The sequence below is a fragment of the Pipistrellus kuhlii genome, unplaced genomic scaffold (assembly GCF_014108245.1).
Source record: "Pipistrellus kuhlii isolate mPipKuh1 unplaced genomic scaffold, mPipKuh1.p scaffold_m20_p_20, whole genome shotgun sequence".
Taxonomy (NCBI): Eukaryota; Metazoa; Chordata; class Mammalia; order Chiroptera; family Vespertilionidae; genus Pipistrellus; species Pipistrellus kuhlii.
The window spans coordinates 17,890,115-17,917,513 of NW_023425516.1; the positions used below are offsets into that span (position 1 = coordinate 17,890,115).

The following is a 27,399-nucleotide window of genomic DNA, read 5'->3' on the forward strand; positions in this document are numbered from 1 at the left end:
CGTGACGTCAGCGGCCCATGGCGGCGGCGGCGGCGGCGGCGGCGGCGGCGGAGCCCTGGCGGCCGGTGGCCCCGCGGAGGAGGCGCCCAGCGGCTCGGCGGCCGCGGCAGAGGCAGAGGCCGGCGGCGGCGGCCGGGGACCCCGAGGCGGACCCCGACGTGGACGGCGGAGTCGTGCTTCGCCGCATCCGGGAGGCCAGGTGAGTGGCGGGTGTGAGCCTCCGCGCCTGTGGGACTCCCTCCGAGCCTCAGTCTCCCCTGTGGAAAGCGGGGGTCAGGGGAGCCCGGGGAGAGGCGGTTTTGCAAGTTATGTCACGCCTGTGGCTCAGTGTTCTCATCTGTGAGGTGGGCACGGAAAGGTACCTGTGGCCCTGACCGGTGTGGCTCAGTGGATAGAGCCTCGGCCTGCGTGCGGACTGAAAGGTCCCAGGTTCCATGGCCGGTCAAGGGCATGCGCCTTGGTTGCGGGCACATCCCCAGTGGGGGGGGTGCAGGAGGCAGCTGGTCGATGTTACTCTCTAATCGATGTTTCTAACTCTCTACCCTTCTCCCTTCCTCTCTGTAAAAAAAAATCAAACAATATGTATTTTAAAAAGTTACCGTAGAGGCTTGTTTGGAGGACTCGGTGGATTAGTAAATGTAAGCCACTTCGAACGGAGGCACCAGAGTTTGTGGTATTAATAATGTTGACGCGATGTTGGTTTTTGTTGGCGTTGCTAAAGTGCCTGGGAAGCAACACGAACACGTGATAGTAATTTTCATGAGGATCATCAGCTAATTGAGGTGCTTTTTTTTTTCAGATTGATTTATTTTATTTTATTTTTTTCCATCTTTTATTAAGGTATTATATGTGTACATATCTTACCATGCCCCCCCTCCCCAGAGTTTTGCATCCATTGGTTGTACTTATATGTATGCGTACAAGTCCTTTGGTTGATTTCTTTTCTCCCCCACATCCCCCTACCCTCCCCGCTATAATTTGACAGTCTGTTCGTTGCTTTACTATCTCCGAATCTATCTTTTTGTTCATGAGTTTATAATGTTCTTTATTATCCATAAATGAGTGAGGTCATGTGGTGTTTCTCTTTCACTGACTGGCTTATTTCACTCAGCATAATGTTCTCCAATCCCATCCAGGTTGCTGCAAAGGATAAGAATTCCTTCTTTTTTATGGCAGCGTAGTATTCCATTGTGTAGATGTACCATAGTTTTTGGATCCAGTCATCTGCTGACGGGCACCTAGGCTGTTTCCAGATTCTAGCTATTGTAGATTGTGCTGCTATGAACATAGGGGTGCATACGTCCTTTCTGATTGGTGTTTTAATTGAGCTGCTCTGTGCCTGGCACTTGGTTAAGCATGCTCCACACTTGATCCATTTGAACATCTCGGCCACCACACTGCGATCCTGGGGGCCTGACTGAGACACAGGTAATGCATGGAACCAAATTGCAACCCCATAGCTTTGCGACTCCCAAACCTGCGTTTCAAAGTTTTTTTGACCCTTTCCCCATTTCACACCCATCCCAACCCCCGCTACCCTCCTGCCTCTGGCAGCCACCATCTGTTCTATGAGCTCAGTGGTTTTGTATTTGTTCTAAATCATACGTATGTTTTTCTCTGTATGACTCATTTACTTAGCATAATACCCTCAAAGAACATCCAACATCTGTTGTCACAGATGACAAGATTTTATTCTTTTTTATGGCCACATTTTTTAATTTGTTTTTTATTTTGTCACATCTTGATCCATTTTTCCATCGAGGGACACGTACACAGGTTGTTTTCGGATTTTAGCTGTTGTATGTAATGCTGCAGTGAGCATGGGGGTGCAGATGTCTTTTTGAATAAGTGTTTTTGCTTTCTTTGGATAAATACCCAGAAGTGGAATTGCTGGATCATGTGATAGTTCTATTTTTTATATATTTTATTGATTTTTTTACAGAGAGGAAGGGAGAGGGATAGAGAGTTAGAAACATCGATGAAAGAGAAACATGAATCAGCTGCCTCCCGCACCCGCCCCCACCACCACCACCCTGGGATGTGTCCACAACCAAGGTACATGCCCTTAACCGGAATCGAACCTGGGACCCTTCAGTCTGCAGGCCAATGCTCTATCCACTGAGCCAATCCGGTTTTGGCGATAGTTCTATTTTTAATTGTTTGAGAAACCTTCGTGTTTTTGCATAGTGTCAGGGCACCAGGTTACGTTCCCACCAACAGTGCAAGTGGGTTCCCCTTTCTCCATATCCTTGCTAACTAACACTAGTGTCTTATTCTAACAGCTGGGAGGTGGTATCTCATGTGGTTTTGATTTGCATTTGACTAATGATGTTGAGCATCTTTTCGTGTGCCTGTTGGCCATTTGTATATCTTTGGGAAAACGTCTGTTCAGATACTCTGTATTTTTGTTGTTAAATTGTATGAAGTCTTTATATATGTTGGATATTAATCCCTTATTGGAAGTAGAATTTGCAAATATCTTCTCTCATTCATTGCTTGCCTTTTTGTTTCGTGGATGGGTTGTTTTGTTGTTGTTTATTTTTGTTGTGCAGAAGCTTTTTAGTTTGATTTGTTTATTTATTTATTTATTTATTTATTTATTTTTACTTACTTTGCCTTTGGAGTCAAATTCACAAAAAGACCTCGGACCAATGCCCAGAAACTGGTATCAATGTTTCTTCTATGTATTTTATTTTTTTCAGGTCTTATATTCAAATCTTTAGTTCACTTTGAGATCATTTTTGTGTATGGTATAAGATAGTGGCCTCATCAGCATTTATTGAAAAGGCGTTTCTTTCTTCATTATATATTCTTGACTCCTTTGGTATAAATTAGTGCCCATAAGTGGGTGGGTTTATTTCTAGGCTCTCAACTCTGTTCCATTGTTCTGTGTGTTTATTTTTCTGCCAATACACATACTGTTTTGATGATCTAGCTTTGTAGTATAGTTTCAAATCCGGGAATGTGATGCCTTCGGCTTTGTACCTTTTTCTCAGGATTGCTTTTTTTTTTTTTTTTTTTTTTTTTTTTTTTTGGTATCTTTTGTGGCTCCATGCAAATTTGAGGGTTATTTGTTCTATTTCTGTGAAAAATGCCATTGGAATTTTGATAGGATTAGCTTGAATCTATAGATTGCTTTTGGTAATATGGATATTTTAACAATATTAATTCTCCCAATCTATGAACATGCAATACCTTTCCATATCTGCATCTTCAGTTTCTTTCTTTCTTTTTTTTATTAAATTATTATCTGTGTACATATTTTAACATTGCCCCCCCTCCCATACATACCCTCCCTCCCCATAGTTTTGTGTCCATTGGTTGTACTTATAGGCATGTATACAAGTCCTTCGGTTTTCAGTTTCTTTCAACAGTGTCTTACAGTTTTCTGTGTACAGGTCCTTTTTACCTTCTTTGTTAAGTTTATTTCTAGGTACTTTATTCTTTTTGTTGTGATTTCAAGTGGAATTGTTTTCTTCATTTCTCTTTCTGATATTTCATTGTTAGTATATAGAAACTAATAGATTTTTTGCATATTTTTGTATCCTACAACTTTACTGAATCTGTTATTAGTTTTTTGGTGGCGTCTTTAGGATTTTATATATATATATATATATAAATATCATGTCATCTGCAAATAGTGGTGGTTTTAATCCCTCATTTCCAATTTGGGTGTCTTTTATTTCTTTTTCTTGCCTAATTGCAAGGACTGTCAGTACTGTGTTGAAAAACATTGGGCCTCCTTGCCTCATTCCTTATCTTAGAGCAGTGGTCTGCAAACCATGCTCTTGAGCCACATGTGGTTTGTGAGCTGCAGTTTGCCGCTCTGTTGACTAATGGTTTGCCAACCACTGACTTAGAAGAGAAACTTTGAGTTTTTCTCTATTGAGTATGATGCCAGGTGGGGGTTGTCATATAGAGCCATATTATGTTACTATGCTTTCCTTCCAGAGCCATTTTATTGAGTTTTCAATCCTAATTGCATGTTGTATCTTGTCAAATGTTTTTTCTGCACCTATATTGTCATATGATTTATTTTATGTCTTATTAATATGGTGTATCAGGTTCATTGATTTTCGGATGTTGAATCATCATTGCATCACTGGAATGAATTCCACTGGAGCATGGTGTATGATCCTTTTGATGTATTGTTGTACTTGACTTGCTAGTATTTTATTTAGGATTTTTGCATATACAGATAGTGTGCTTTTTAACGGTATTGGCCTGTAATTGTGTGTGTGTGTGATTGTGTGTGTGTGTTTTGACCTTGCCTGGTGCTAGTATAGAGTAACGCTGGCCTCTATAAGTTAGGAATGTAAGTTAGGAAGCACTGCCTCTTCATTATTTTGGGAAAAGTTTGAGAAGAATAGGTGTTCAGTCTTCTTTGAATGCTGGTAGACTTCACCAGTGAGGCCAGCTGGTCCTGGAATTGTGTTTGTTGCCAGGTGTTTGATTTCTGTTCCAAGTTCCTTTCGAGGGATCAGTTTGTTCAGATTTTCCAATTTTTCATGATTTGGCTTAGGATGGTTGTATACTTTACAAATTTGTCCGTTTCTTATAGTTGGTTGTTTGTTGGCATATAATTGTTAGTAGTCTCTTCTGAGACGACTTAGTACAATATTTCAGTGGTGTGTGTTAATATCTCTGTGTGTATTTCATTTATTTAGGCTCTAGTCTTTGTTATTTCCTTTCTTTACTAACTCCGGCTTAGCTTTTCCTTCTGTTTCTAGTTTCTGGAGATGTAAAGTTGGGCTGTTTATTTGAGACTTTTCCTTTTCCCCCCATTCATTTAATGCTTACATTGTTAATACTTTAAAAAAAATTTTTTTTTTTTTTTATGCTCTATCCGGTTTGGCTCAGTGGGTAGAGTGTCAGCTGAGGACTGAAGGGTCCCGGGTTTGATTCCCAGTCAGGGCGCATGCCTGGGTTGTGGGCTGGTACTCCAGTGTGTGGCCTCCTCCAGGAAGCCCTCTGTGCTGCTCCCTCTGAGCCGGCAGTACGTGCTCTGCTCTATCATGTTCACCGTGTGTCCTCCTGTCACTCAGGGTGGGCTCTGCGTCCGCATCATGCTCCCCACATCCAGGTGACGGACAGGAGGGGTGGGAGTCACTGTTAGGGCCGCCCTGAGAAGATGGGAGATGACCTCACCTCCCTTTTTTTTCCCCACAGGGAAGACCTGCGAGTTTCTGATTTCTGGAGCTCAGCACTGGGTGAGTACATCTATCCAAGGCTGAGGGGCCGGGGGTGGGAGGGGCCTGAATATGGGCAAAGGACGGATCCACCCTCATTGGGTGCCGTTTTGCTTTATAGGGTGGTGTACCCATGGGTTCTATATAATTCTAACGCCTTACAGCTGTGCGCTTTTGGCTCTTAACTCTGACCCTGAGCTTCATCTGTGAGATGGAGATGGTGAAGCAGATCCCGGAGTGGGATTGTGCGGATTACGTGAGGCTGTTCTAGTGCCTGGAATGGTAACAGCTGTCATTGCCATTGTGGCTGATTGGTGTTTCCCTGCTCTTTTTCCCTGAGATTGCAATGTACCCCCCCCACCCCCACCCCCGAGGGGGTTATACTGTCTTCCTAACATTGTGTATGGGAGCATAAATATTGACCCATGGAGTGGACTTCACAGTGGCCTTACAGTGGTTATCATTTCGATTGAGGGACATTTTATTTGTTTTTTAATTATAAGTTTGCAATGTTTTGCATACAGATTTGTGCAAATAAAGTCAGTACCAGTGTCATGAAGGAGAGAGACAGCACCCACCTCCCTGTGAGGGTTAGAGAGAGCGCTTTTTGTTACTCCGGGAGCCCCAGCCTACCTTTTTAAAAATGTTTTTATTGCCCTTTAGAGAGAGAAAAGAAATAGGAACATCGATGAGAGAGAAACCTCTCGGATAGGCTGCCTCCAGTACAGCCCCTACTGGGGGTCAAACCCGGAACCCCAGCATGTCCCTGGCTGGGAATCCAACCGGTGACCTCTTGGTTCATGGGTTGATGCCCAGTCACTGAACCACACTGGCTCAGGGCACCCCCCCCCCTCCTTTTTTTACACCTTAAGTATTCCTACTCTTTGTCATTTATAGTGTGATATTAAGAGCTCTGCTCCTCTATTCTTCGTTATAATAAAAAAAAAAAAGGAATTTCAAGGCATATCCTGAGTTTACCAGGGCCCACCTATTAAACTAGAATGAGTTTACATTCGTGTTTTACATTGAAACTGAGATTTCTTCTCAAACCCTTCTCTGAGGTGGTAGGCTGCGGGGGTCCAGGGACAGCCTGTCAGCTCCAGGAGACACGGCGGCACGTCCTGGGATGTGGGAGTGGAGGGGGCTGAGGCTGCTGCTGCCCTGCTCCTTGCTCCCTGCCCGCGGGCTGCTCTGGCGGGTGATCGGGGTTATGGGGTCACTCTGACTGTGTTTGGGGGCCTGCTCTTTCAGAAACCATCAACAAATGCCTTATGAAACATCTGGAACAGCTGGATGCCCCTGTGGGGACTCTGTCGGAAGCCATTGGGAGCCTGCACCTCGACTCATCACCCGATGACTCGGGGGCGGCTCCTGGCTGCAGCCCGGGAGCCAGCCTGGCCCCGGGGGCCCTCGGCTGGAAGTGTGTGTGTTACGGCATCGGGAGCTTTGCCACCTGTGTCATCGCCAGAAACCAGCTAGCGTTTTTGCTTCTCTTCCTGGAAGAGTGCCAGGTACATTGTGGACTCCTCCCTTGGTCTTACCCGCGGCGGGCACACGGGCATTTGGTGGAAATGACGCCTTGCCCCCCGCAGATTCCCAGAAGTCACTGCTGGGTGTATGACCCTCTGTTTAGCCGGCTGGAAATTGCAGTGCTTACCGCCCTCGGGGTGACTGTCCTCGGTGAGAACGAGGTGAGTGGCTTGGGAGGGGAGGGTGGAGCTAGGGAAGCTGCTGGCCGGCTGATCTCAGGCTCGGACCCGCAGATGTGAAATTTTTCTTTTTTTTGAAACGGCAGTCCTTCTCTGTTGCTTTCCCGGTGCCTGTGCGGGTGCCCAATTACCCACATTTTGACTGTTGTGTCCATCAGAGAAAAGTGAATTGCACAAATGGCACGAACCAGAAATGTTAGGAGTGTGTGTCCAGAAATTTTGCTCAGTTGGCATTTCCTGTTGCTATTGAAATATTAAAAGGTCACACAGTCTCAGTGCCTCAAATGTGGGTTTTCGGGTTGGCCTTTACCCTGTTCCCAGGGAGGCAATGAAAGGGGACAGAGGGCCCCTCTTTGGAGCTGCAGTCAGCCATTCCCATCACACCTGGCCGAGCTGTGGGTGAAGCCTGTCCGCCCGGCGCCCCCCAAAATCGCTAGGACTCGAAATTCTTGAGGCCTGGGAAAAGGGAATTTCATAAGCGGAGGACTGAAGCCACTCAAGGCGAATACCTCTGAGCTTAGTTCTGTGTTGTCTTGGGGATTATAAATAACCGCTGGGTTCCTCTCTGTTTGGAGAAACTGCCGTCTCAGTGCTTACTATGGAAATTAGGCCAGCTGAGACGGAATGGTTTGCCGGTGCTGGCAGGCTCCCACAGCACGGCCGTAATCCAGATCGGCTTTTCTGAGAGCCTGCTCTGCCGGGCAAGGAGCTTTGGGAGCCACGGCACACAGGAGCCGGTCCCTGTGTTCAGGGAGCCCATGGCCACATCAGGGCACGCGGCCTGCAGACAAGGAAACGAGTCAGACAGGGAGGCAGAGCCACGTGCTAGGAACAGAGAGGGGAGGAGTCCCTTTTCTTTGGGGGGAGGGAGGCAGCTTCCTGGGTCCGGAGCTGGGATTGAGGGTCAGCCAGGAGTCTGCCAGGGGACAGGCCCAGGGCGCAGGCAGCCCATGCAGAGCTGGCTGTTCAGGACCCGCTGCCCGGTGTGGACAGGAGGGAAGCTGCCAGGAGGGTAGAGGGGGCCAGAGGTAGCCGGGCCAGGCAGCTGGCGCCGGCCTTGGCTTTCCTGCCAGGAGCTTGGCTGCGGAGCAGTAGGCCTCAAGAGGGGCGTCCGGAAAGGGCTCCGTTGTGGCAGGGACCTGCAGAAAGCGACCCCAGCCAGCACGGGGGCAGTAACTATTGCCACCCTCACGCCCCTGCTTGCATGGACCAAGAGGCCCTGTCGTTGAGCCAGTGCTGTTAGTGGGACACACGCTGTTACCTTCAGACTTCCGTTTGCTTTCCTCTCCGCTCGTTTTGTCCTGCGCTTGCGCTGTGTGGGTGTAACTGCTGAGAGCATTTTTAGGTTTAAGGTGCAGTGTGATACCCGTTTGCTGCAGGATGACAACAGTAAGGCCAACACCGCCACCTCGTAACCACAGTGTGTGTGTGTGTGTGTGTGTGTGTGTGTGTGTGTGTGTGTGCGCGCGCGCGCGCACGCTGGCCGTCTGTGTGGCCCTCCCTGTGCTGAGCAGTGTTTACCGCCGGCTGTTCTCAGGAAGGGAAGCGGAGTGTGTGTGGCGAGCCCACCATCTTCTACATGCTGCACTGCGGGACCGCCCTGTACAACAACCTTCTGTGGAGCAACTGGTCCGCTGACGCCCTCTCCAAGATGGTCATCATTGGCAACAGCTTCCGCGGCCTGGAGGAGAGGTGAGCCGGAACGCGGCGACCGCCAGCCGAGGGGCGGCCGGTCCCCGGAGTGACCCGCCAGCAGAGCACGTGTCCAAGGCTGGTCCTCGGAAAAGGACCAAGAAACTGGACGGAGGGCCAGAGAAAGATGCCACCGAGTCAGCTGTGAAGCAACTTAGAGTCCTTGCCAGGCCTCCCTCCCTCCCTTCCCTCAGGCTGGGCAGGGTGTTAGCGGCGCCTCTGCTGTCATGGCCCCTTGATGAAGCGGGTGCAGTTACTGGGACATTCATTTTCTGCGGAACCTTCTCCACATCCCATTTTACATTCTTACCTTATTTAAATCACCTTGCCTTCAGCTGGATAAAACCACTCTGTACCTCCTAATCATGCGTTAAAAACCTTTTATTTACAGGTTGTTGACAAGGATTCTGCAGAAAAACTATGCCTATGTCGCACAGGTATCTGCCTGACCGAGGGGCTGGGGTGGGGACGGGTGTGCGCCTTACACGTGCAGGCCGGGCTGGGGGGCTGGGGGGCAGGGGGCTTACTGCCCACCGAGGTCGCCTGCTCACTGGGATTGTCTGCTCAGGTTCTAGGAGGCCTGGAGGAGCAGGCACTTCCCCAGACAGCACAGTACTCAGACGTGTTCAATGACACCTCTGTGCACTGGTTCCCAGTCCAGAAGCTACAGCAGCTCCCCGCCGACACCTGGGCATCTCGGGAAGAGCCCGATTACCGGGACTGCGAGGACCTCGAGATCATCAGGAGCCAGGCAGGTGCCTCAGCCGCCGGCCAGGCAGGGCCGTGACGTAGGAAGTGCTGGCGGAGGCAGCAGCAGCAGCACCAGGACGGGGAGGCGGCCATGGAGGGGCTGCGGGTACTCACGTCCCCCCAGCGCAGGAAGCCCTCAGCCGGCTCTCGTGGGGAGAGGAGACAGGCTGTGGAAGAACTGGGGGTAAAGCTAAGTTGTACGCACTTCTCTCAAGTACCTTATCACACCTCACACCTGCCTTGGGGCCTGGCTGGTGGGGAGAATCCACTGAATAGAGAAGTGACTCTTCCAAAGGCAGCTCCGGAGGTTTAGTCAGACGTGAGCAGCCGCCCGGCTGCGCCTACTTGGCCATGTCGATGAGGCTCTGCAGGGAGGTGGGCACCCAGGTCTTCTCGCCCTGCACGAACACCACCCCGCGGTCGATGTAGATGACGATGCGGCCGAAGGTGTAGAGCTGCTTGCCCTCGTGCCGCTTCCCGATGACGGGCATGAAGACGATGTTGTGCTCCTCGGCCTTGGTCTCGATGAGGTCCTTAAAGTTCATGGGCACGGAGCTGGCGGCCGCGCCGATGCCCCTCTGGGCCATGTTCTCGGCCTCCCGCCGCTCCTGCATGGCCTCGTACTGGAAGTCCTTCCTCCGCTCCGTGTGGGTGAGGTAGGCGATGTTCTCCCGCGCTCCGGGCTGCATGTAGGCGCCTGGGGGAGAGGGCAGGTGAGGAGGGGTGTCCCACAGGCCCGGGAGCGGCAGCTTTCAGTGTATTTCCTCACTGAGCAGCTCTAATGAAGTAAGCTGTGAGATCTGCTCTCCTGTCACAGCTGCCCCTCCACAGCGCCCTCCACCTGCCCCAGTGACTCAATCCCTCTAGTTCTCAGTCACACCTACAAGGCAGGCGCTGTCACTGTCGTACAGTAAAGAACATGGTCTGAGACAGTGGTCGCCACCAGTGGTCCATGAGGTCCGAAAGGTTGGCGACCGCTGGTCAAAGAGTCAGACGCTATGCTGTGAGCTACGCTTAAGTAGCACCCAGTGCTGGCTGAGCAGGCGCACAGCGCAGTGGTTATGGGGGTGGGCCCTGGGGGTGACCAGTGTGAAGCCTGCTTAAATCTGCCTCCGTTCAGGGAGACGCCGTGGCAGGAGAGCTGGTGGCTGAGAGTCGGAGTCTGCTGCCCACGGGGACCTGAAGCCTCGGGTTCTGTCCCGTGTGCAGAACCCCACTCACCCACGTTGGAGGACACCGCCCTGTTCATGATGTCCAGCGCTTCGTTGAACTTGTCCTTGATGGAGGGGTGTGCCAGCACTTGGTCGGAGAACATGGACTTCCAGCCCAGGTACCACTTGGTGATCTCCTCGTAGTTGGGGCTGTTACTGAGCCAGGAGCACAGCACCTGCCGGAGAGGAACAATGAGAAACCTGCATCCAAAGTGGCAACAAATGGGAGCGAACACCTACAGGGGCCTTTGCTGCTAATCCTGGTCCTTCAAGCTGGCGCCGCCTGCGGGGCTGAGAGCCGGGCCCTCGGGAGTGGGACGTGGAGGCAGCTGAGAGCTCAGGGCCTGGCCGGTGAACTGGGCTCTACCTCCCGCGTACACAGCGGGGATCGGTCCCTGCCCCCGAGAAAGGCAATAAAGCGCTCCGAGCATCTGTAACGCGTGCAACTCGTTCCTCTCCGGCCATGTAGCTCGTTTCTGTTTTGCAGTCACGCACTGCCAGCCAGCAGGCACCAAGGATTCAGTGCTCCCCCCCCACCCCACCCCCGGCCACACAGGTACCTGGAGCCACTTGGGGAAGAAGTGCTTCTCCAGCAGCCCCACCAGGCTGGAGACGGAGACCATGCCCTCCCAGTCGATGACCCAGTAGAAGGCGTCCATGTGCTGCTGGTGGGGGTTGATGACCAGCTCCCCGAGGCACATGCCTGCAATGAAAGCCGGGCTCAGGCAAAGCCGCCGCCGCCGCCAGGGGCTTCCCCTGAGGGCCAGTGTGTGGTCTGCCTTAAACGCACTTTCCTCTCTAAGCCAGAATCAAACCCCATGGCCGTTCAGGACCCCGATGGCGTCCTGTTCCCAGAAGCCGAGACCAGTCTGACATGGTCGGCACCGCCCTAAGGGCCTGGTCTGGTTTATATCCGGCCTCGGTGCACAGCAGCAGCACCTGTTACAGTGAGAAGGGTCGTGTGCTAATGTGGCCCAGAGAAAACGAGGCTGCCAGCTGGGCTGGTTTCCGCGCGTTCTTACCCAGCTTGGGCACGATGTTCTTGACCATGAAGGCCTCCCAGGAGCCAGGGGTGAAGACGTCCTTCCAGGGCTGGAGGATGAGCTTGGCGGAGGAGTCGCTGGGGTGCCACTTCTGCAGAGCGCTGGACAGCTTGCTGCGGATGGGCGAGTACAGCGGCTCCAGGCGCGCCTGCATGAGGGGCAGCCACGGGTGGATCCAGGAGTGGATGGGCACGGTGTCTGTGAGGGGGTTCCAGCTCTCCACCTGCAGGAGGAGGGGGGGCGTCAAACCATGCCGTGTGGTGAATGGCGAGGCCGCCAGGTGCTCTTGGCCAAGGTCCAGCCCTTCCCATGTGTGTGGGACACAGGGTCTCTTATGGAGGGACACGTTTGGTACAGAGGCAGCCAAATAAAATTAATACTCCCAGGCAATTGTATCACATGGCAGGAATGGCAGCTTTAACTTTAAGAAACCGAGTTAACGAGGTCCCTGTTGGTGGGGGCTGTGGGGAGACACGTGCTGCTGCAGCGGCCGAGTTAACGGGCGGCAGCTGTGCCGACGTCCTGTTAGCGGCGGGCGTCCTGGCAGCACTGGCCCCCATGGGCTCCGGGCCTACCTCCTTCTGCAGTTTGGGGAAGACGAGCTGGTCCAGGATGTTGTCCAGCACCCACACGGGGATGATGTGCACCCAGCTGTCCAGGAAGTCCACCATGGGCTCGCAGTTCCGCGGCTGCCACTGGCTGACAATGTTGCGAACAAACGGCATCCAGACTTCCCATATCAGCCTGCGGGGGAGACAGGGCAGGCTGCTGGGGCACCGCCTGGCCCACGGGTGCAGGGCACCCCACACCCGCTTCTCTAGAGTAAGAAAGGCGGCACATGGGCATCCGGGCAGAGAACCACCGGGCCGGGCCCCAGCTGCGCCTGCCGCCTCTCCCAGCTGCCCGCCCAGCCTCGGGACCTGAGGATTGGCGGCACCTGCCGGCAGGGTTGCTGCCGGGTCACACGGGCTCATGGCCCCCCCCCCCACAGCCCCTCGCAGTGGCGGATTCTACACCTTCCACCCAGAGCTCTGCCCAGCAGACACCTCTCACCCTCAGCTTACAGATTAAATGTCCCTGGAGCCCTCTGCCTCAAACCTCCCCCAGAGAGGGGTGCGCCTTCCTCATTCCCTGCCTTATCCACTGTCTGCCTTTTCCAGTTGCCATAGGAACAGTGAGGCTGGCTGCTTCACTCCCAGGGTCAGCCTGGCCCACGCATGACCCCCAGCACACACTCGACAAGCGTAGGGCGAAGCAGGGAATGAGGAGTGAAGTCCCCAGCAGTGCCAGCCTGGGGCAGAAGGCAGGGAGCAGCCCGCCCACCTGTGAAAGGCGTCCGCCGAGAGGTCCTGGCTGCCGTGTGACAGGAGCTGGTCGTTCTCCAGGAGGCTCTTCCACTTGGAGATGATCTCGGTGCCGTAGGTGCAGTCCTGCGGGAGGAGAGCGGCTGAGCGGCGCCCCTGCGGCCCCCTCGCCCCGGGACAAGCTCGCCGGCCCGCCGGCCGGCAGAGGCGGGGCGGGCGTCCCCGAGGACTCACTCTGAGGGGGTCCCACTCCTGGAAGTACTCCTTCACCAGCGGGTAGACGATGGCCACGGCCAGGTCCCCGCGGTCGGCCATGCGGTACTCCTCGTAGTACTTGTCCTGCAGCGTCTCGAAGACGCGGGCGCACTCGGCCAGCGTGAGCGGGTGGCTGCAGCCGGGCTGCATGCGCCGCTCGCAGCTCTCCACCAGCTCCAGCACCTCGCTCAGGTTGGCGATGGCCCGCTCCTCGTGCTCCAGCACCTCCGCCATCTTCTCCAGCTCGTGCGACAGGTTCACCACCATGTCCCGCTCGTACTGCAGCTGCCGGTCGTTCTGGATGATCTCCTGCTCCGTCAGGTCGATGAGCAGCTGCAGGTTGTGCTCCAGCTCGGGCAGCGCGAAGCCCGGGGCCCGGGCCTCCTTGCCGGACAGCGGCGGTGGCTGGGCTTGCGGTGGCAGCCCGTCATCCGGGATGCTGTGCTTGTGGCTGATCTGGCTGTAGCTGTAGTAGACCTTCTGCTCCCGGCCCGTCATGTCTATGACCTTGGAGAGGGCAGGCGACAGGTTAGCACCGTCACTGCTGCCCGCGAGACAGGCACAAGGCCGGGAAGACAGGCTGCAAGGGGAAGTGTGCCCAATAGAATCTGCTCTTAAGCGGACAGGACTGTCCGGCACCCTCACCTGAACCCTCCCCAGTGTTAGAGCCTTAAAGACCAGCCTGTCCTTTACCTGGTGGTTGTACTTCTGAGAATCTACCCTCAAAAATGGAACAAAGAGCCGAAACCGGTTTAGCTCAGTGGATAGAGCGTCAGCTTGGGGACTGAAAAGTCCCGGGTTCAATTCTGGTCAAGGGCATGTACCTTGGTTGCAGGCACATCCCCAGTAGGGGGTGTGCAAGAGGCAACTGATCGATGACTTTCTCTCATCGATGTTTCTAACTTGCTATCTCTCCCGTCCTCTCTGTACAAAATCAATAAAATTTATTTTTTTTTAAAAATGGAACAAAGACATGGCTTCATGCACAGACCAGCCTGTCTAAAAGCCAAGCCACACCAAGCTGGGAAAAGGTAAAGGTCTGGCAATAAGGGGACCAGTCGCAGCACGGCTGTCTGTGTGTGTGTGCAGCGAAGAGACGCCCACGGGAGTCTAACACCTCCCTGGCCGTGAGCTTCAGGCAGGTGGGTGCACAGCTCACATGATCGTGTGAGCAGGTGAAGGGAATAGGCTGCTAGCAAGTGAGAAAAGCAGGATTGGGGGGAGAAAGAGTCCGAGTCCCGAAGGGGCCTTAGGCCCTGTCCGGGGCGGCCGCTGGCTGTGGCGTTGGTCCCGGCGCCCCCGCCTGGCCCGTGTCGAGGCCCACGTACCTTGACCTGCGAAAGCTCCTTCTGGGGAGCGGTGAGCTTCTTGCTGGTCCTGCCCTTGGCCTTCAGCTCCTCCACCGTCTTGTAGGAGTACTTGGGCTTCTTCTTGCTCCCGCTGGGGTCCTTCCTCCACTGGCTCAGCTCCTTCTGGAACTCCTGAGCGAGAGGGTGCGGCCCGTCACACAAGAAGCCCCCTTCCGGCTGAGACCATCCGCATTTGCTGGCCGCTCCCTTCGCCCGTCACAGGCGATGCTCGGACTGTGCCTGTGTGACGCCAAGCCCTCTAAGGACACCCGCCCCCTCATACAAATAAGGGGATTCAGGAGGCAGGTACGCTGACTGGGAAGAGACAAAAATACAGACATTTCCTGATGGTCCAGGATGGCAGGCACTGCTGGTGCTACATGTGTAAAATGTATTTTGTGTGTGTAAATACAGCATCAAGGATTCCTAAGTACACAGAGCCCTGTGCTAGCCAAGTGCAGGGAAGCCCCAGCTCTTGGTTTCAGGCAAAGGCCTCCCAGCAGGGTCTGCCGCGCTCCGAGAGGACAGACCATGGAGTCCGGCCGCAGCAGCGGGTTTGTGCTTGTTACTTGTGTTCCTCACGGTGTTAGTTTAAGACTTACAGCCGGCAGGGGTGGCTCAGTGGCTGTGCATCAACCTATGAACCAGGAGATCACAGTTTGATTCCCAGTCAGGGCACAGGCCTGGGTTGGGGGCTCCATCTCCAGTGTGGGGTGTGCAGGAGGCAGCAGATCCAGGATTCTCTCTCATCTCTGATGCTTCTATCTCTCCCTCTCCCTTCCTCCTTGAAATCAAAATAAATATATACATTTTTAAAAAGAGATGTATTTTTTTTCTCAAGAAGAAAATAATAATCTGGACTTCTACTTTGGGGAAGTCAGAAAAATCAGGCAACCCTCAGCCCACATTGTATATGGCAATAATCTCCTGGATCTGAGCAGACACTGTCCTCTGTATGGGCTATGCCTCAGGGGCCCCACACTCCGGCTCCTCCACATCCCTGATGCTGCAGCCTGGCACCTGGTAGCTTCCAGGCCTGAGCCTCCTTCCAGTACAGGAGAGGGTCCTGCTCCCCCATAAACACAGAGAAAAAAGTAACATGTCCTTCCCGGGAGCTGGCCCCGCTGCACGAGGGCTGAGACCTTAGCGCCTGAAGGGCCTCGAGGTGGGCGGTGTTGGCCCCCCACCGCCGTGCACACCCCGCCCCTCCTCCCTGCACCGGTGCTCCATCCTGCTGGCCACCCAAGCTCTCTCCACCGTCAGGCTCAGCTGCTCCGGCCTGCTGATCCTCCCTGCGGCTGAGGCCCGCTCTCCTGCCAGGTGTTACCTGAACTGTCTTCTTCCTGAGAGGTCTCTCCTGACCCCCACTCATTCCAAGTATGTCACCTCCCCCGGCCCCACCTTCTCTTCTACCTCTGCCCGTAGCAGGCACTGCTCTTTCTCACCCCCGCTGCCTGTCCACGGACTGTTCACAGGCTGAAAGCCACTGGCCATGGCCACCACCCTCCAGCCTGGCCCATAACCGGGGCCATCACTGAAGACTGGCAGTGAATGAATGAACACACACAAATGACACAGGCCCCGCCCACCACGCCTCCGGACTCCGGTCACCTCTTCCGCTTCCTCTTCGGAGTCCACCACGGGGAAGTCCTGCAGGGACTGGGTGGTCCGCTCGGAGCCATACGCGCCCACGGCGCCTTTTCCTTTCCTCTGCTTGGCTTCGATGGGCGTGATGATGCCTGGCAAGTTCAGCAAGAGGAAAGGGAGGGGCTTCAGATCACAGCAGTCTGGTCTCTGAGCCCGCCGCTCGGGAAATCACGTAGCTTGGGCCTCACGCACACCAGGAGGGAGAGCTTGTCCCGGACCCCAACCTGCCCGTGTCCTGTGACTGGAACCCGAGCACGCTGACTGCCACAGACCAGCGCTGTGTGAGCGCGCCCCCCCACACACACACACACAGACAGACCTCCCCGCGCTCCTCTCCTGGTGGACGCGGAGTGTGTAACGGGGGCTCCCGGCCCGGCTCCCCCGGCTCCCCCCGGGCCGTACCTTGCGCGTTCTTGCCGAGGCCCCGCCCGGGGACGTAGCCCATCTTCTGCAGCAGCTTCTGCCCGATCCCCTTCGTGTGCCTCTCCCAGCTGCCAAAGTCCATGAACGACTTGCTTCCTCCGGCAAAGCCTTTCTGGCTGGGCTTGAAATTGCCGCCCTGCAGAGGAACAGCGCAGCCCAGGGGATGGAGGGAGAAAAAGAGGAAAATCTAGCGAGCGAGCTCCACCGGGGGGCAGTGGCCTGGCAGTCAGATCCTGGGAGGTCACGCGGACAGACCACGTGTGTGTCTGTGTCAGGAAGGAGCACACTGCACGTCATGCTTCAGACCGCGAAGCAGCCACGCTCCAGCTGGGCCCCACCCGCGAGGAGGTGCTGGGGCTGCAGGGACCTTCCGAGGGCATCACGAAGGTCACAGTCCTTCCGCACAGATGCTTCTGTTCTTTGGCCCCAGCTGGTGTGGCTCAGTGGCCCCTTGGGTGCGGCTCTTCCACAAAAAAACCATGGCCTAGCCAAAACCAGTTTGGCTCAATGGATAGAGCGTCGGCTTGGGGACTGAAGGGCTCCGGGTTCGATTCTGGTCAAGGGCATGTACCTTGGTTGCGGGCATATCCCCAGTAGGGGGGTGTGCAAGAGGCAGCTGATCGATGACTCTCTCTCATCGATGTTTCTAGCTCTCTATCTCTCTCCCTTCCTCTCTGTACAAAATCAATAAAATATATTTAAAAAAAAAATACCATGGCCTGGGCAAGTCTATTTTGAAGAAGTAGCATTAGAATAAGTTTTAAAAATTGGGCTCTCAAAAGAAATGTCAATCGTTGTACTGTTGATATTTGGCTCTGTGGACTAATGAGTTTGCCGACCACTACCCTAGCTGGTTAGGCTCAGTGGATAGAGCGTCAGACTGCAGACCGAAGGGTCCCGGGTTCAATTCTGGTCAAGGGCACATGCCCAGGTTGCAGGCTTGATCCCCGATAGGGGGCGTGCAGGAGGCAGCCGATCAATGATTCTCTCTTCATTTATGTTTCTATCTCTCCCTCCCTGAAATCAGTAAAAGTATATTTAGAAGGAAAAAAAAAGATATTACCGTTTTTAACTTCTTGGGCCCGAAATCCTTAGGAAATTCTTCCTGCTTAACAGGCTTCTCTTCGTCGTCAGAATCTTCCGGCTCCGCCTCCTCGGCCGCCCCTTTCCTGAGCCCCGCGCTGATGAAGCTGACGGGCGCGGAGTAGTCCCGGGCCCTGCAGGCAAGCACAGGCCCCGCGCGGGGATCCGGAATCAGTCACAAACGTCCGTCACGTGAGCTGGGGATCAGCGCCCGTCTCCTCCACCCACGGGGTCTGGGCCTCCGGCACCGGCCTAAGTAACTGCTCAATGAACGCCGGCCGGCGGCCAGCTCAGCGGAAGGCCAGCAGGCCAGCCTCCGGAGGACAATGGGCCGCTGTCCCGGCGAAGGGGAGGCTAGGAGAGAAGTAGGTTCGGCGGGGCAGCTCCCAAGTCCCACTCTGTCTACCCCGACCCCTTCCCCGAAGGGAGAGGCGGCAGCCCCGGGCCGGCCAGCACCGTTTGCCCCCGAAGCTGGGCCGCTCCTCGTCCGAGTCTCGCTCCGCCCACACTCCGTAGGTGGCCTCCTCCTTGCTCTGCCAGCGCCGCTGCCGGTTGGGGTTGAACTCATTCTGCAGGTCCCAGTCGGTGATCTCAAAGTTCTCCCTCTCGTCGTCGTCGTCGTCCATGTGGCCGTCCCCGTCCCGGTAGAGGTGGGACAGCGACATGGCAGCCCCTGGAGGAACAGAGGAGGAAGGCGCGGACTGTCATCGGTTCCCAGAGCATCAAGGGCGGACCTGCTTGCGTGTTCCTCTTCCTGCCTACCTCCCGAACGCCCCGCAAACTCAGTCCACTCATCCCCGTGACAACCGAGGCAAGCAGCCATTAAAATTCGTGTACTTCGCGCCTTAGCCGGTATGGCTCAGTGGATAGGCCTGCGGACGGAAGGGTCCCGGGTTCGAAACCAGCCAAGGGATCCCTCGCTCTGGTCTGGGCACATGTATGGGAGGCCACCAATAAATGTCTCTCTCACCCATGTTTCTTTCTGTCTCTCTCTCCCCTCCCTTCCGCTCTCTCTAAAAAATCAATGGAAAAATATTCTTGGGTGAGGATTAACCAAAAAACAAACTGGCCCTCGCCTGTTTGGCTCGGTGGATAGAGTGTTGGCCTGGGGACTGAAGGGTCTCAGGGTCAATTCTGGTCAAGGGGACATGCCCAGGTTGTGGGCTCGATCCCCAGTGGAGGCAGCCAGTCAATGATTCTCTCATCATTGATATTTCTATCTCTCTGTCCCTTCCCTTCCTCTCTAAAGTCAATAAAAATATATTTTAAAAAATACACACAAAAACAGCCGAAACCGGTTTGGCTCAGTGGATAGAGTGTCGGCTTACGGACTGGGGGGGTCCCGGGTTCGATTCCAGTCAAGGCATGTACCTTGGTTGCGGGCACATCCCCAGTGGGGGATGTGCAAGAGGCAGCTGATCGATGATTCTCTCTCATCGATGTTTCTAACTCTCTATCCCTATCTCTTCCTCTCTGTATAAAATCAATAAAATATATATTTTTTAAAAATACACACAAAAACAAGCAAACCATATTTTAGGAAGCAATGGATACTAAGACAGGTGAACAAAAGGCTAGTCCGAAGTCTGGTTCTTAAGCATGTGTTCCCTTGTCCTAGTCAGTGTCATAAAACATTTCTCACACAAAAATAACTCAGTTATTCCTTAATGTAGACATCACCCCTACTCCATTACTTCTTCTGTTGTTGAGAAAGTTACATCTGGACCTGGCAGTCCCAGAAAGTGATTTTTAAAAAATATATATTTTATTGTTTTTTTACAGAGAGGGATAGTTAGAAACACCGATGAGAGAGAAACATCGATCAGCTGCCTCCTGCGCACCCCCTACTGGGGATGTGCCTACCCAGGTACATGCCCTTGACCGGAATCGAACCTGGGACCCTTCAGTCCGCAGGCCGCCATTCTAGCCACTGCGCCAAACCAGCCAGGGCGAAAGTGATTTCTTTAGAATACGCTTTCTGAAGCAAACTATTTGTTGAGACCCGAAGGCTCAGTTTCCTCCCCAAACATGAACCGACCGCTTCGGAGGAGCTGGAAGGCAGCGGCGAGTCAGAACACAAGCTTAACAGCCAAGCCTCTCTCACTGGAACAGAACACTGTTCTTGGAAAAGGGTGATGCGACCCAGCTGTCTCTCAAGCGCACTCACCACCCACCCGCCTTGGAGGGCGGCTGCCTTCCCTCCGAGTAAGCGCTCCAGAGCAGCAGCTGTTCCCGGGAGCCCATGAGTGCCATTGCTATCGTTTACCAAGGACTGGGAAATCAGGCTGCCCGAGTTCAAATCCCCCCTCTCCCAGGCACACTGCCCAGCGACGGGCGCCACACGGTGGACATGGGACCGACCGCAGGGCAGTAACGGATCCGTGCCCACCAGCCGCCGCCAGCAGCCCGGGCGACAGGGAGCCCGTGACTCCCCCGGCAGCGCCCACCAGCCACGCTCCCTTAGGCGGCTTTCTGGGCGCTCCTGCATCCCACCCGCCGCGTGCCAAGGGGCACACTGTCCCGCGGGGCCCCGGAGGCGTGGGCACCGGGCATGGCACCGATCGCGGGGCTGTCCCGCGTGGAGCAGCGCTCGGCTCCGGCTGAGCACTGGCTTCGGGCCGACCACCTAACGTCGGCCGCGAGGCGCTTCCCCAGATCGGCGCTGGCGACTCGGCGCCGGGTGAGAAACTGAGGCCGAGAAGCCACCGGCCGTTCCTGAGCTCCTCGCGGGCAGCCCCGCGGCAGGCGGCCCGGAGCCCGGCGCGGGCGCCTCTCCCCGCAGCTCCCGCCCGCCCCCTCGGCCTCCGCGGAGCCGCTGGAAACGGAAGCGGGGCCGCGGCTGCCTCCCTCCCGGGCGCCCGCACCCGCTCCCCTGGGGCGGCGCCCCGTCCCTCCCGCCCCGGCGCGGCTCACCTGGTGCGAGCCCAGCGTCCCAAACACGGCCGCCCCCTGCGAACCGGAAGCGCGCAATTCAGGAAGTCGGTGCCCGGAACCCGGAAGTGCAGGGACCGGCGCGCCTGTGATGACGTCAGATAGCGGAAACGGCGCGCTGGTTGCCATGGCAGCAGGAACGCCTGGAGCGGCTGTGGCTCAGAGGGGCGGGGCCGAGATGCTGGAAAGCAGACGCGGAGTCTCAGGGTCCCACGTGGCTGGTCACCTCCCCGCCGACCAGGTCACCACCCCGGCGCCGCGCCGGCCTCGGGGCGACGCCCAGCCTGTTTTGATTGGGGTGGACGTCGCCGAGCCTCCGTGGTGGCTCCTCTGCCCGCCTCAAGTCCTAAATCGGTAAAACGGGGATATAGTACCCGTTCGTAGGAGAGTGGCGAGGAATTGTGAGACATCACGGGGATGGGAGACAGGACACGCTTTCGTGTGGGAATAATGAAAGACCTGGCCGGTGTGGCTCAATGGATAGAGCGTCAGCCTGTGGACCGAAGGGTCCCAGGTTGCGGGCTCGGTCTCCAGTAAGGTACGCGCAGGAGGCAGCCAATCAATAATTCTCTCTCATTATTGACGTTTCTATTTCTCGCTCCCTCTCCCTCCTGAACACAATAAAAATACATTTTAAAAAAGAACATAGCCTCTGATTCGAGTGCGCTTCAAGGGTAGGACAAAGCGCAATCACATACCACTTGGTAGGACGCCTTGAGAAAATTGCAGCTTCGCCCCTGTGATATTCCTGGCAAAATACATAATCTGAACCAAATCACGAGTATACATCAGACAAACCCAAATAAAGGGCATTCTACAAAACAAAAAACAACTTGCTTGTAATCTTCAAAAGTGCCGTGGTCGTGTAAATCACAGACCCTGTAACTTCATACTGAGAAACATGGCAATTAAATGCAATACATGGTTCTGAACTGGATCTTCCATTGTAAAATTTCTAGAGTGCTGTTCTCAGAATGTCCACAAGACGGCGCCATTGCAACCCTTCTCCGCAGGGCCAGAGCCCTCAAGGTCTCTCAACTTGATGCCCTAATACTTTCGTATTTCCAACCAAGACATTCTCCAATGTAACTGCAAAACCACCACCAAAACCAGAAAATTAACACGGACACATCACTGCCACAGACACCTGAGACTCTATTTCAATTTTTGCCTGTTGTCCCAAAACATTTTTTTCTACTTTTTTTCTCTGAGAACACCACACTAGTAAGGGGAGGGTCGCAATCGTGCCCTCTTGTGGACATGCTGAGAACAGCACTCTAGTCATGAATTCTGCGAGTCTGAAAAGAAAACGCTGTGGAGAGACCTACAGGGCACTGGCCCTGCAGGGAGGTCACAATGGTGCCCGCTTGTGGACATCCTGAGAACAGCACCAGAAGACCCCTTTCAGAATCATGTGTTGCATTTAGTCGCCATGTCTCCTTAGTCTCCTTCCGTGTGGAACAGTTCCAGGTCTCTGACTTACACGATCTAATTTCATGATGGAGAGGGGGGGAAAAACCTCTCTATGCATTTAGAATTTTTAAAATGGAGTTTCTGGAGTAAACCTTCAAGGACCCCAATCTCCATTTTTCTGCTTCCTAGGTTTGGGACTGGGGCAGGTTGCTTCACCTCTCAGTTTTCTCACCTGTAAAATGGGGACAATGTCAGCACTGCTCTAACTGGGTTGTTTCCAGGACACAAAATGGGAGGAGGGGGGCCTAATTGAGGCGTATATAGCTCTTAGAGTAGTAAGTGCTTTGTACATGGTTGTGATTCTTTTCATTTAAAAGACCCAATTTCATGCCTTCACATGGAAGACCTCTCGGCCTTAAAGGTGGGTAGTTTTTCAGGATTTCTGGGCTCAAGAAGTTTCGATTCAAGACGCCATACCCACCCTGGCCGCTAGTCACTGCCCAGAGGAACCCCTGCTTTGGGACTCAGGACACCCAGGCCCGGGTTTAGATTCCCAATGAGGTACCCGGACTTGAGCCTTCCCAAGAGGGGTTGCCAAGCAACGAGGCTCCTCTGCAGGAGCCGGGCAGGGCCTTGGACGCTCATCGGTCCGTTCCCCCTTTTCCTGTGGAGGAGCCGTCCCACAGGAAGCAGCCGGGGCTACACAGCGAGTCTGAGCACAGAGCAGGTTCTAGGACCCAGGAGGTGGACTCCCAGGCCAGAGCTGGCTCGGAGTCCCTGCCCAGGGCCGCACACCGTTTCTGTCCACTTGTCGGAGCCAGTACTTCTAGAGTGATCCCTGTCTGCTTGGGGTCACAGAGTCAAGCCCCTGCACACGTCATCTCTTTAATTCCCCAACTTTCCCCGGGGGTTTCTGTGCCCACCCGGGCCCCCACACCCGACCCCCCCTTTAGCAGCCTGTGCCATGCTGTTCTGCCTCTGAAAGATTTCGGGGGGGAAGGGGAGATCCTTGCTCAGTTACCACTTGAAATAGGCTGATACCATAGAAACAGCTCGCAAGTGGCATTTCAAAGCTGATTTATTTAGAGTCTAGCACAAGTGCCTTTTCTAGGACACTGACATTACACAGTTGCACACGGCTTAGTAGTTTGAATCTTGTCACAAAAATATATACCGGGCCGTGACTGAAAATCCAGATCAGCTGGGTTTGCGCACTGGCTTTCTTTAAATGTTTCCTGCAGATGGCTTCCACCCTTTCACGACCACCATCCTTAGATAGCAAGCTGGGACAGGACCTTCTGCAGGCCCGAGGCAGGATCTGAAAGCAAACCCTCAAAAGCCACGGTGAGATGAGGAACCCCGGCCGCCATCATCCATTCACTCACTCACTCACTCACTCATTCATTGGGCCGCTCATGAACAAGCACTTATGAGCCTCATGTATCACTGATTGCAGCGTTAACAGTTACTTTCAAGCTGAGCAGCTGGGAACTGCAGAAAATGTGACCTCATTTCTTTGGGGAGGAATTCAAGCGTGGCCCAGCTGCACGCTGTGACGTGGGGTCCCCCTGGGACCGCACTCCTGAGGGGATCGGCTCGCATGGCTGCCGGCTGGTGCTGGTTGTGGGCAGGAGGCCCGAGGGCCCTGCCCCCTGAACCTGTGTCAGGTGCCGAGTGTCCTCGTGACGGTGACCAGCCTCCCCAAGGGAGCCGAGTCCAGATAACAAGGCCAAAGCCATGCCGAGTTTATGATCTCGCCTTGGGGGTTACACGCCGGGGGTTCCCCAATATCCGGCCCCGGGAGGGTTGTCAGCCAGATGGAGCAGATAAAACTACAGGATGCCCGGTCCCACTTGAATTTCAGACAAATGACACAGGATTTCAGTGCGAGTCCCATGGATACTGACTGTTCTATCTGCAACCCAAGCCTAGCCACCTGTCTTGTATGACTCTGGAACCCTGCCTTCGTGTGTGTGGAAGGGACATCGCATGAAAGGGTGTGAGTACCCGGAGGTGGGGACATCTGGGGGCCCCTCCATCCGCCAGGCACCATGTGGGGGTGAATGATGAGCCATGAACCATGTGGTCCCAGACTCATCCAGTTCATGGTCTAGTTAGACCAACAGAACCCGGGCCCCGGCTGACAAATGCAAAGCCTGGTGAGGAACGGGCTTCCAAGGAGCCGCTGGTGCTCGGACCTGTGGGTCCCCCTCGGATCGCCGTCCTTGTGGTTTGTAGATGGAGCCTGTGCACATGACTGTGTGTGTGTGTGTGTGTGTGTGTGTGTGTGCACGTGTGCAGAGGGGAGGGGGGACAGTGAAAGAGGAAAACAAGCCCCTGGAAATGCTCCCGGATAAATCAATGGAGAAAACGGAGTCAGGTTGCTGGGAGTGGGGCTCCCGCCAGCCCCAGACCCGTGACGGCCCAGCACCCACATCGGCAGAGGCAGCGGGGCGGCCCGCTCAGCTCTCCCGGACTGAGGCTTCAGTCAGTGGTGTGAGGCCACTGCGCTGGGGCTGGTGGGATTTGCAGGAAAATGGGGGGCAGCGAAGGGGGCGCATGCGTCCCCCTCCGGTGAAGCCGACCCCGAGCTTCCGGTGCGCACAGTGCGGCCACGGCTGGCCCGTCCGACGGCGTCTCCGCTCACGGGGCCCGCGGCCGAGAGGGAGGGGCACACACACACACACACACACACGCACACACGCACCCCGCCTGGCCAGCCCTCCACCGCCCGGGCCAGGGCCTCTGCAGGTTTGGATCCGCGCCCTTTGGCTGGATCACGGGAGGTGAATGGGCTTCGAGTTCGGGGAGTCCTTCCAGCAAATCACCAAACGGGGGGGGCCCGTGGGGACCCAGACTCGGGGCCACTCACCCGGGGCCGCACCCCGAACCCCCAAAACGCAGCCCCGGCCGCCCCTCCGTGAGTAAGGCACAGACAGACCTGTCCCTGCTCCCTTTATTCCAACGTATACCCGCGTCCTGTGACATGTAAGAACGGGAGGATCAGAGAAAGCTTCATATATTAAATTTTTAAATAGATTCTTTGAATTCAAAAATAGGTCCTCGGGAGGCGGGGGGCTGGTCCCGGCCAGCAGCGCCGCACAGGGAGGCGGGGGGGCCACTTCGGAGGAAAGTCCCGGCGGGAAAATAGAAAACCGAGTCCCCGGAGCCGGCCGTGTGTGTCCGCATCGCCGTCCTCCGTCCCCGAGGGTCCGAGGGCAGCGGGTCAGGGACGTCCCGGACGCCCGGGCTTTGCAAACATGTGCAAACACGCCCCTCGGCGGCAGTCCGTCTGCCGGGGATAGCAAGCAATGTGCTTGGATTAGATCCGATTTCCACGGAGGCGGCTGCCCCCGCCCGTCCCGGCGGCCGCTGGCGGGACCTGCGAGCAGAGAAGCCGTGAGCCCGCTCCTCCGTGTGCGGGACCGCGGGACCCGGCAGGTGGAGGCTGTCCCCATGGCACCCCCACCCCCCCGACACCCTCCCCCATGGCACCCCGACACCCTCCCCATGCACCCCCTCACCACCACCCTCCCCCATCGCCACCGCACCCCCCCGACACCCTCCCCCCTGGCACCCGCACCCCCCCGACACCCTCCCCCATCGCACCCTCACCCCCCCCCGACACCCTCCCCCACGCACCCCCCCGACACCCTCCCCCATGGCACCCGCACCCCCCCGACACCCTCCCCCATGGCACCCGCACCCCCCCGACACCCTCCCCCATCGCACCCCCTCAGACACCCTCCCCCATGGCACCCGCACCCCCCCGACACCCTCCCCCATGGCACCCGCACCCCCATCGACACCCTCCCCCATCCCCCATCAAACCCCCTTCGGACACCCTCCCCATGGCACCCGCACCCCCCAAGACACACCTCCCCCATCGCACCCCTCAGACCACCTCCCCCATGGCACCCGCACCCCCCCGACACCCCTTCCCCATTCCCACCCTCAGACACCCTCCCCCATGGCACCCGCACCCCCCAGACACCCTCCCCCATCGCACCCCCTCAGACACCCTCCCCCATGGCACCCGCACCCCCCCCCGACACCCTCCCCCATCGCACCCCCTCAGACACCCTCCCCCATGGCACCCGCACCCCCCAGACACCCTCCCCATCGCACCCGCACCCCCCCCAGGCACCCTCCCCCATTGCACCCCCCTCAGACACCCTCCCCCATCGCACCCGCACCCCCCTCAGACACCCTCCCCCATGGCACCCGCACCCCCCAGACACCCTCCCCATCGCACCCGCACCCTGACCTCAGACACCCTCTCCCATCGCACCCCCACCCCCCCAGACACCCTCCCCCATCGCACCCGCACCCCCCCAGACACCCTCCCCCATTGCACCCCCCCCTCAGGACACCCTCCCCCACTGCACCCGCACCCCCCTCAGACACCCTCCCCCACTGCACCCGCACCCCCCCGACACCCTCCCCCATCGCACCCCCTCAGACACCCTCCCCCATGGCACCCGCACCCCCCCAGACACCCTCCCCACTGCACCCGCACCCCCCTCAGACACCCTCGCCCATGCACCACCCCCTCAGACACCCCCCCCCACTGCACCCGCACCCCCCCAGACACCCTCCCCCATGGCACCCCCCTCAGACACCCTCCCCCATCGCACCCGCACCCCCCAGACACCCTCCCTCCCGCCCGGAGCCAAAGCAGTGCCTGTTGGGGGGGAGGTCAGCATGGAGCCCAGGCCACCCGACCAGGGAGGAGCCAGCGCGCTGGCCTGCGGGGTCTGGTTTAAGCAAAGAAGTCGGGGTGCGTCCGGCTTTGGTGGGGGGAAGAGGGGACAGGCAGGAGCAGGGAGGGCGGGCAGAGACCTGAGTCCCCGGTGGTTCTTTTCTCTGGGATGAAGCAGCCTCTGGGGTCTGAGCACGTTTTGGGGCGGGGGGGGCCTTAGAAACCCTGAGAGACGGCCGGGGTGTTTACAGCCTGGCACGTGGGTGCAAAGTGGATTTTTTTTAAGTGAAAAATATGCTGCTGATTGGAAAATAAGATGAGACTAAAATTAGAGTCTGGGTAGAAGCTGTTTCCGTTTAAGAAACACAGGAGATACGCAGGCAGGTTCCTTCCTGCGCTTCCCTGACCTGGAGGGGGGGGGGGGACCCCGCTGGGTGCTCTCAGCTACTCCCCATGGCGAGGCCCGGCACCCCCACTCCCCCTCCTCCCCCCGTCAGCCCTCGCAGGGGGGCGTGACGACAGCCCGTTCTCCAGATGTGGACACGGAGGCTGAGAGGAGTCACACGTGAAGGAGCCCTTAAACCTATGGCCCAAGTTCACACCCAGGTTGGGAGCCCGTCCCTCTGCCCCTCGGCACACACAGAGGTGAACACGGACTTAGGCTGAAAGCAAACTCTGGGCGCGGTCTGGGGGGCTCT

General features: G+C 56.0%; 3 protein-coding genes across 12 annotated transcripts in view; 1 reads left to right on the top strand and 2 right to left on the bottom strand.

Annotated features, from left to right (window-relative positions):
* The first annotated feature begins 2 nt into the window (after window positions 1-2).
* On the top strand, window positions 3-26,780 carry SRRD (SRR1 domain containing). Of its 4 annotated transcripts, XM_045585660.1 has the most exons (9): window positions 3-199; window positions 5,170-5,210; window positions 6,441-6,700; window positions 6,782-6,880; window positions 8,436-8,590; window positions 8,982-9,027; window positions 9,159-9,341; window positions 19,366-19,368; window positions 26,703-26,780. In XM_045585660.1, exons 1-9 carry the CDS (start codon window positions 18-20, stop codon window positions 26,763-26,765), a joined length of 1,032 nt encoding a protein of 343 aa, XP_045441616.1. In that variant the 5' UTR covers window positions 3-17; the 3' UTR covers window positions 26,766-26,780. The 4 variants fall into 4 exon arrangements, 3 of the variants coding, with proteins under 3 accessions (XP_045441616.1, XP_045441617.1, XP_045441618.1); XR_006742384.1 differs by lacking the exons at window positions 19,366-19,368; window positions 26,703-26,780 and adding an exon at window positions 10,550-10,732 and having other exon boundaries at window positions 9,159-9,996; XM_045585661.1 differs by lacking the exons at window positions 19,366-19,368; window positions 26,703-26,780 and adding an exon at window positions 10,461-10,584.
* TFIP11 (tuftelin interacting protein 11) lies at window positions 9,682-18,320 on the bottom strand. The gene is made up of 12 exons (XM_036449797.2): window positions 18,112-18,320; window positions 17,636-17,789; window positions 16,552-16,708; window positions 16,114-16,241; window positions 14,482-14,634; window positions 13,133-13,660; window positions 12,918-13,024; window positions 12,170-12,338; window positions 11,574-11,817; window positions 11,112-11,254; window positions 10,562-10,727; window positions 9,682-10,037 (listed from the first exon to the last, which is right to left on the bottom strand). Exons 1-12 carry the CDS (start codon window positions 18,318-18,320, stop codon window positions 9,682-9,684), a joined length of 2,514 nt encoding a protein of 837 aa, XP_036305690.1.
* TPST2 (tyrosylprotein sulfotransferase 2) overlaps window positions 18,144-27,399 on the bottom strand; it is a 40,364-nt gene continuing 31,108 nt past the window's right edge. For 3 of the 7 annotated variants that reach the window (XR_006742383.1, XM_045585658.1, XM_036449805.2), the window contains one exon: window positions 24,943-25,381. The gene's annotated coding sequence lies outside the window, so the exon portion shown is untranslated. Of the gene's footprint in view, window positions 18,329-24,942; window positions 25,382-27,399 lie in introns of those variants that run through there. The other 4 variants (XM_045585659.1, XM_036449804.2, XM_045585656.1 and 1 more) reach the window with 3 other exon arrangements.

What these genes read in the sequence shown, in the direction of transcription:
- SRRD (XM_045585660.1), top strand. Translation starts at nt 18, where the DNA reads ATGGCGGCGGCGGCGGCGGCGGCGGCGGCGGCGGAGCCCTGGCGGCCG. An exon ending in TCTTCCTGGAAGAGTGCCAG is followed by an intron (nt 6,701 to 6,781) that starts GTACATTGTGGA and finishes TGCCCCCCGCAG; the next exon opens with ATTCCCAGAAGTCACTGCTG. An exon ending in CTGTCCTCGGTGAGAACGAG is followed by an intron (nt 6,881 to 8,435) that starts GTGAGTGGCTTG and finishes GGCTGTTCTCAG; the next exon opens with GAAGGGAAGCGGAGTGTGTG.
- TFIP11 (XM_036449797.2), bottom strand. Translation starts at nt 18,320, where the DNA reads ATGTCGCTGTCCCACCTCTACCGGGACGGGGACGGCCACATGGACGAC. An exon ending in CCCAGCTTCGGGGGCAAACG is followed by an intron (nt 17,790 to 18,111) that starts GTGCTGGCCGGC and finishes GCTTGCCTGCAG; the next exon opens with GGCCCGGGACTACTCCGCGC. An exon ending in GGCGGTGTCCTCCAACGTGG is followed by an intron (nt 10,038 to 10,561) that starts GTGAGTGGGGTT and finishes CCTCTCCCCCAG; the next exon opens with GCGCCTACATGCAGCCCGGA.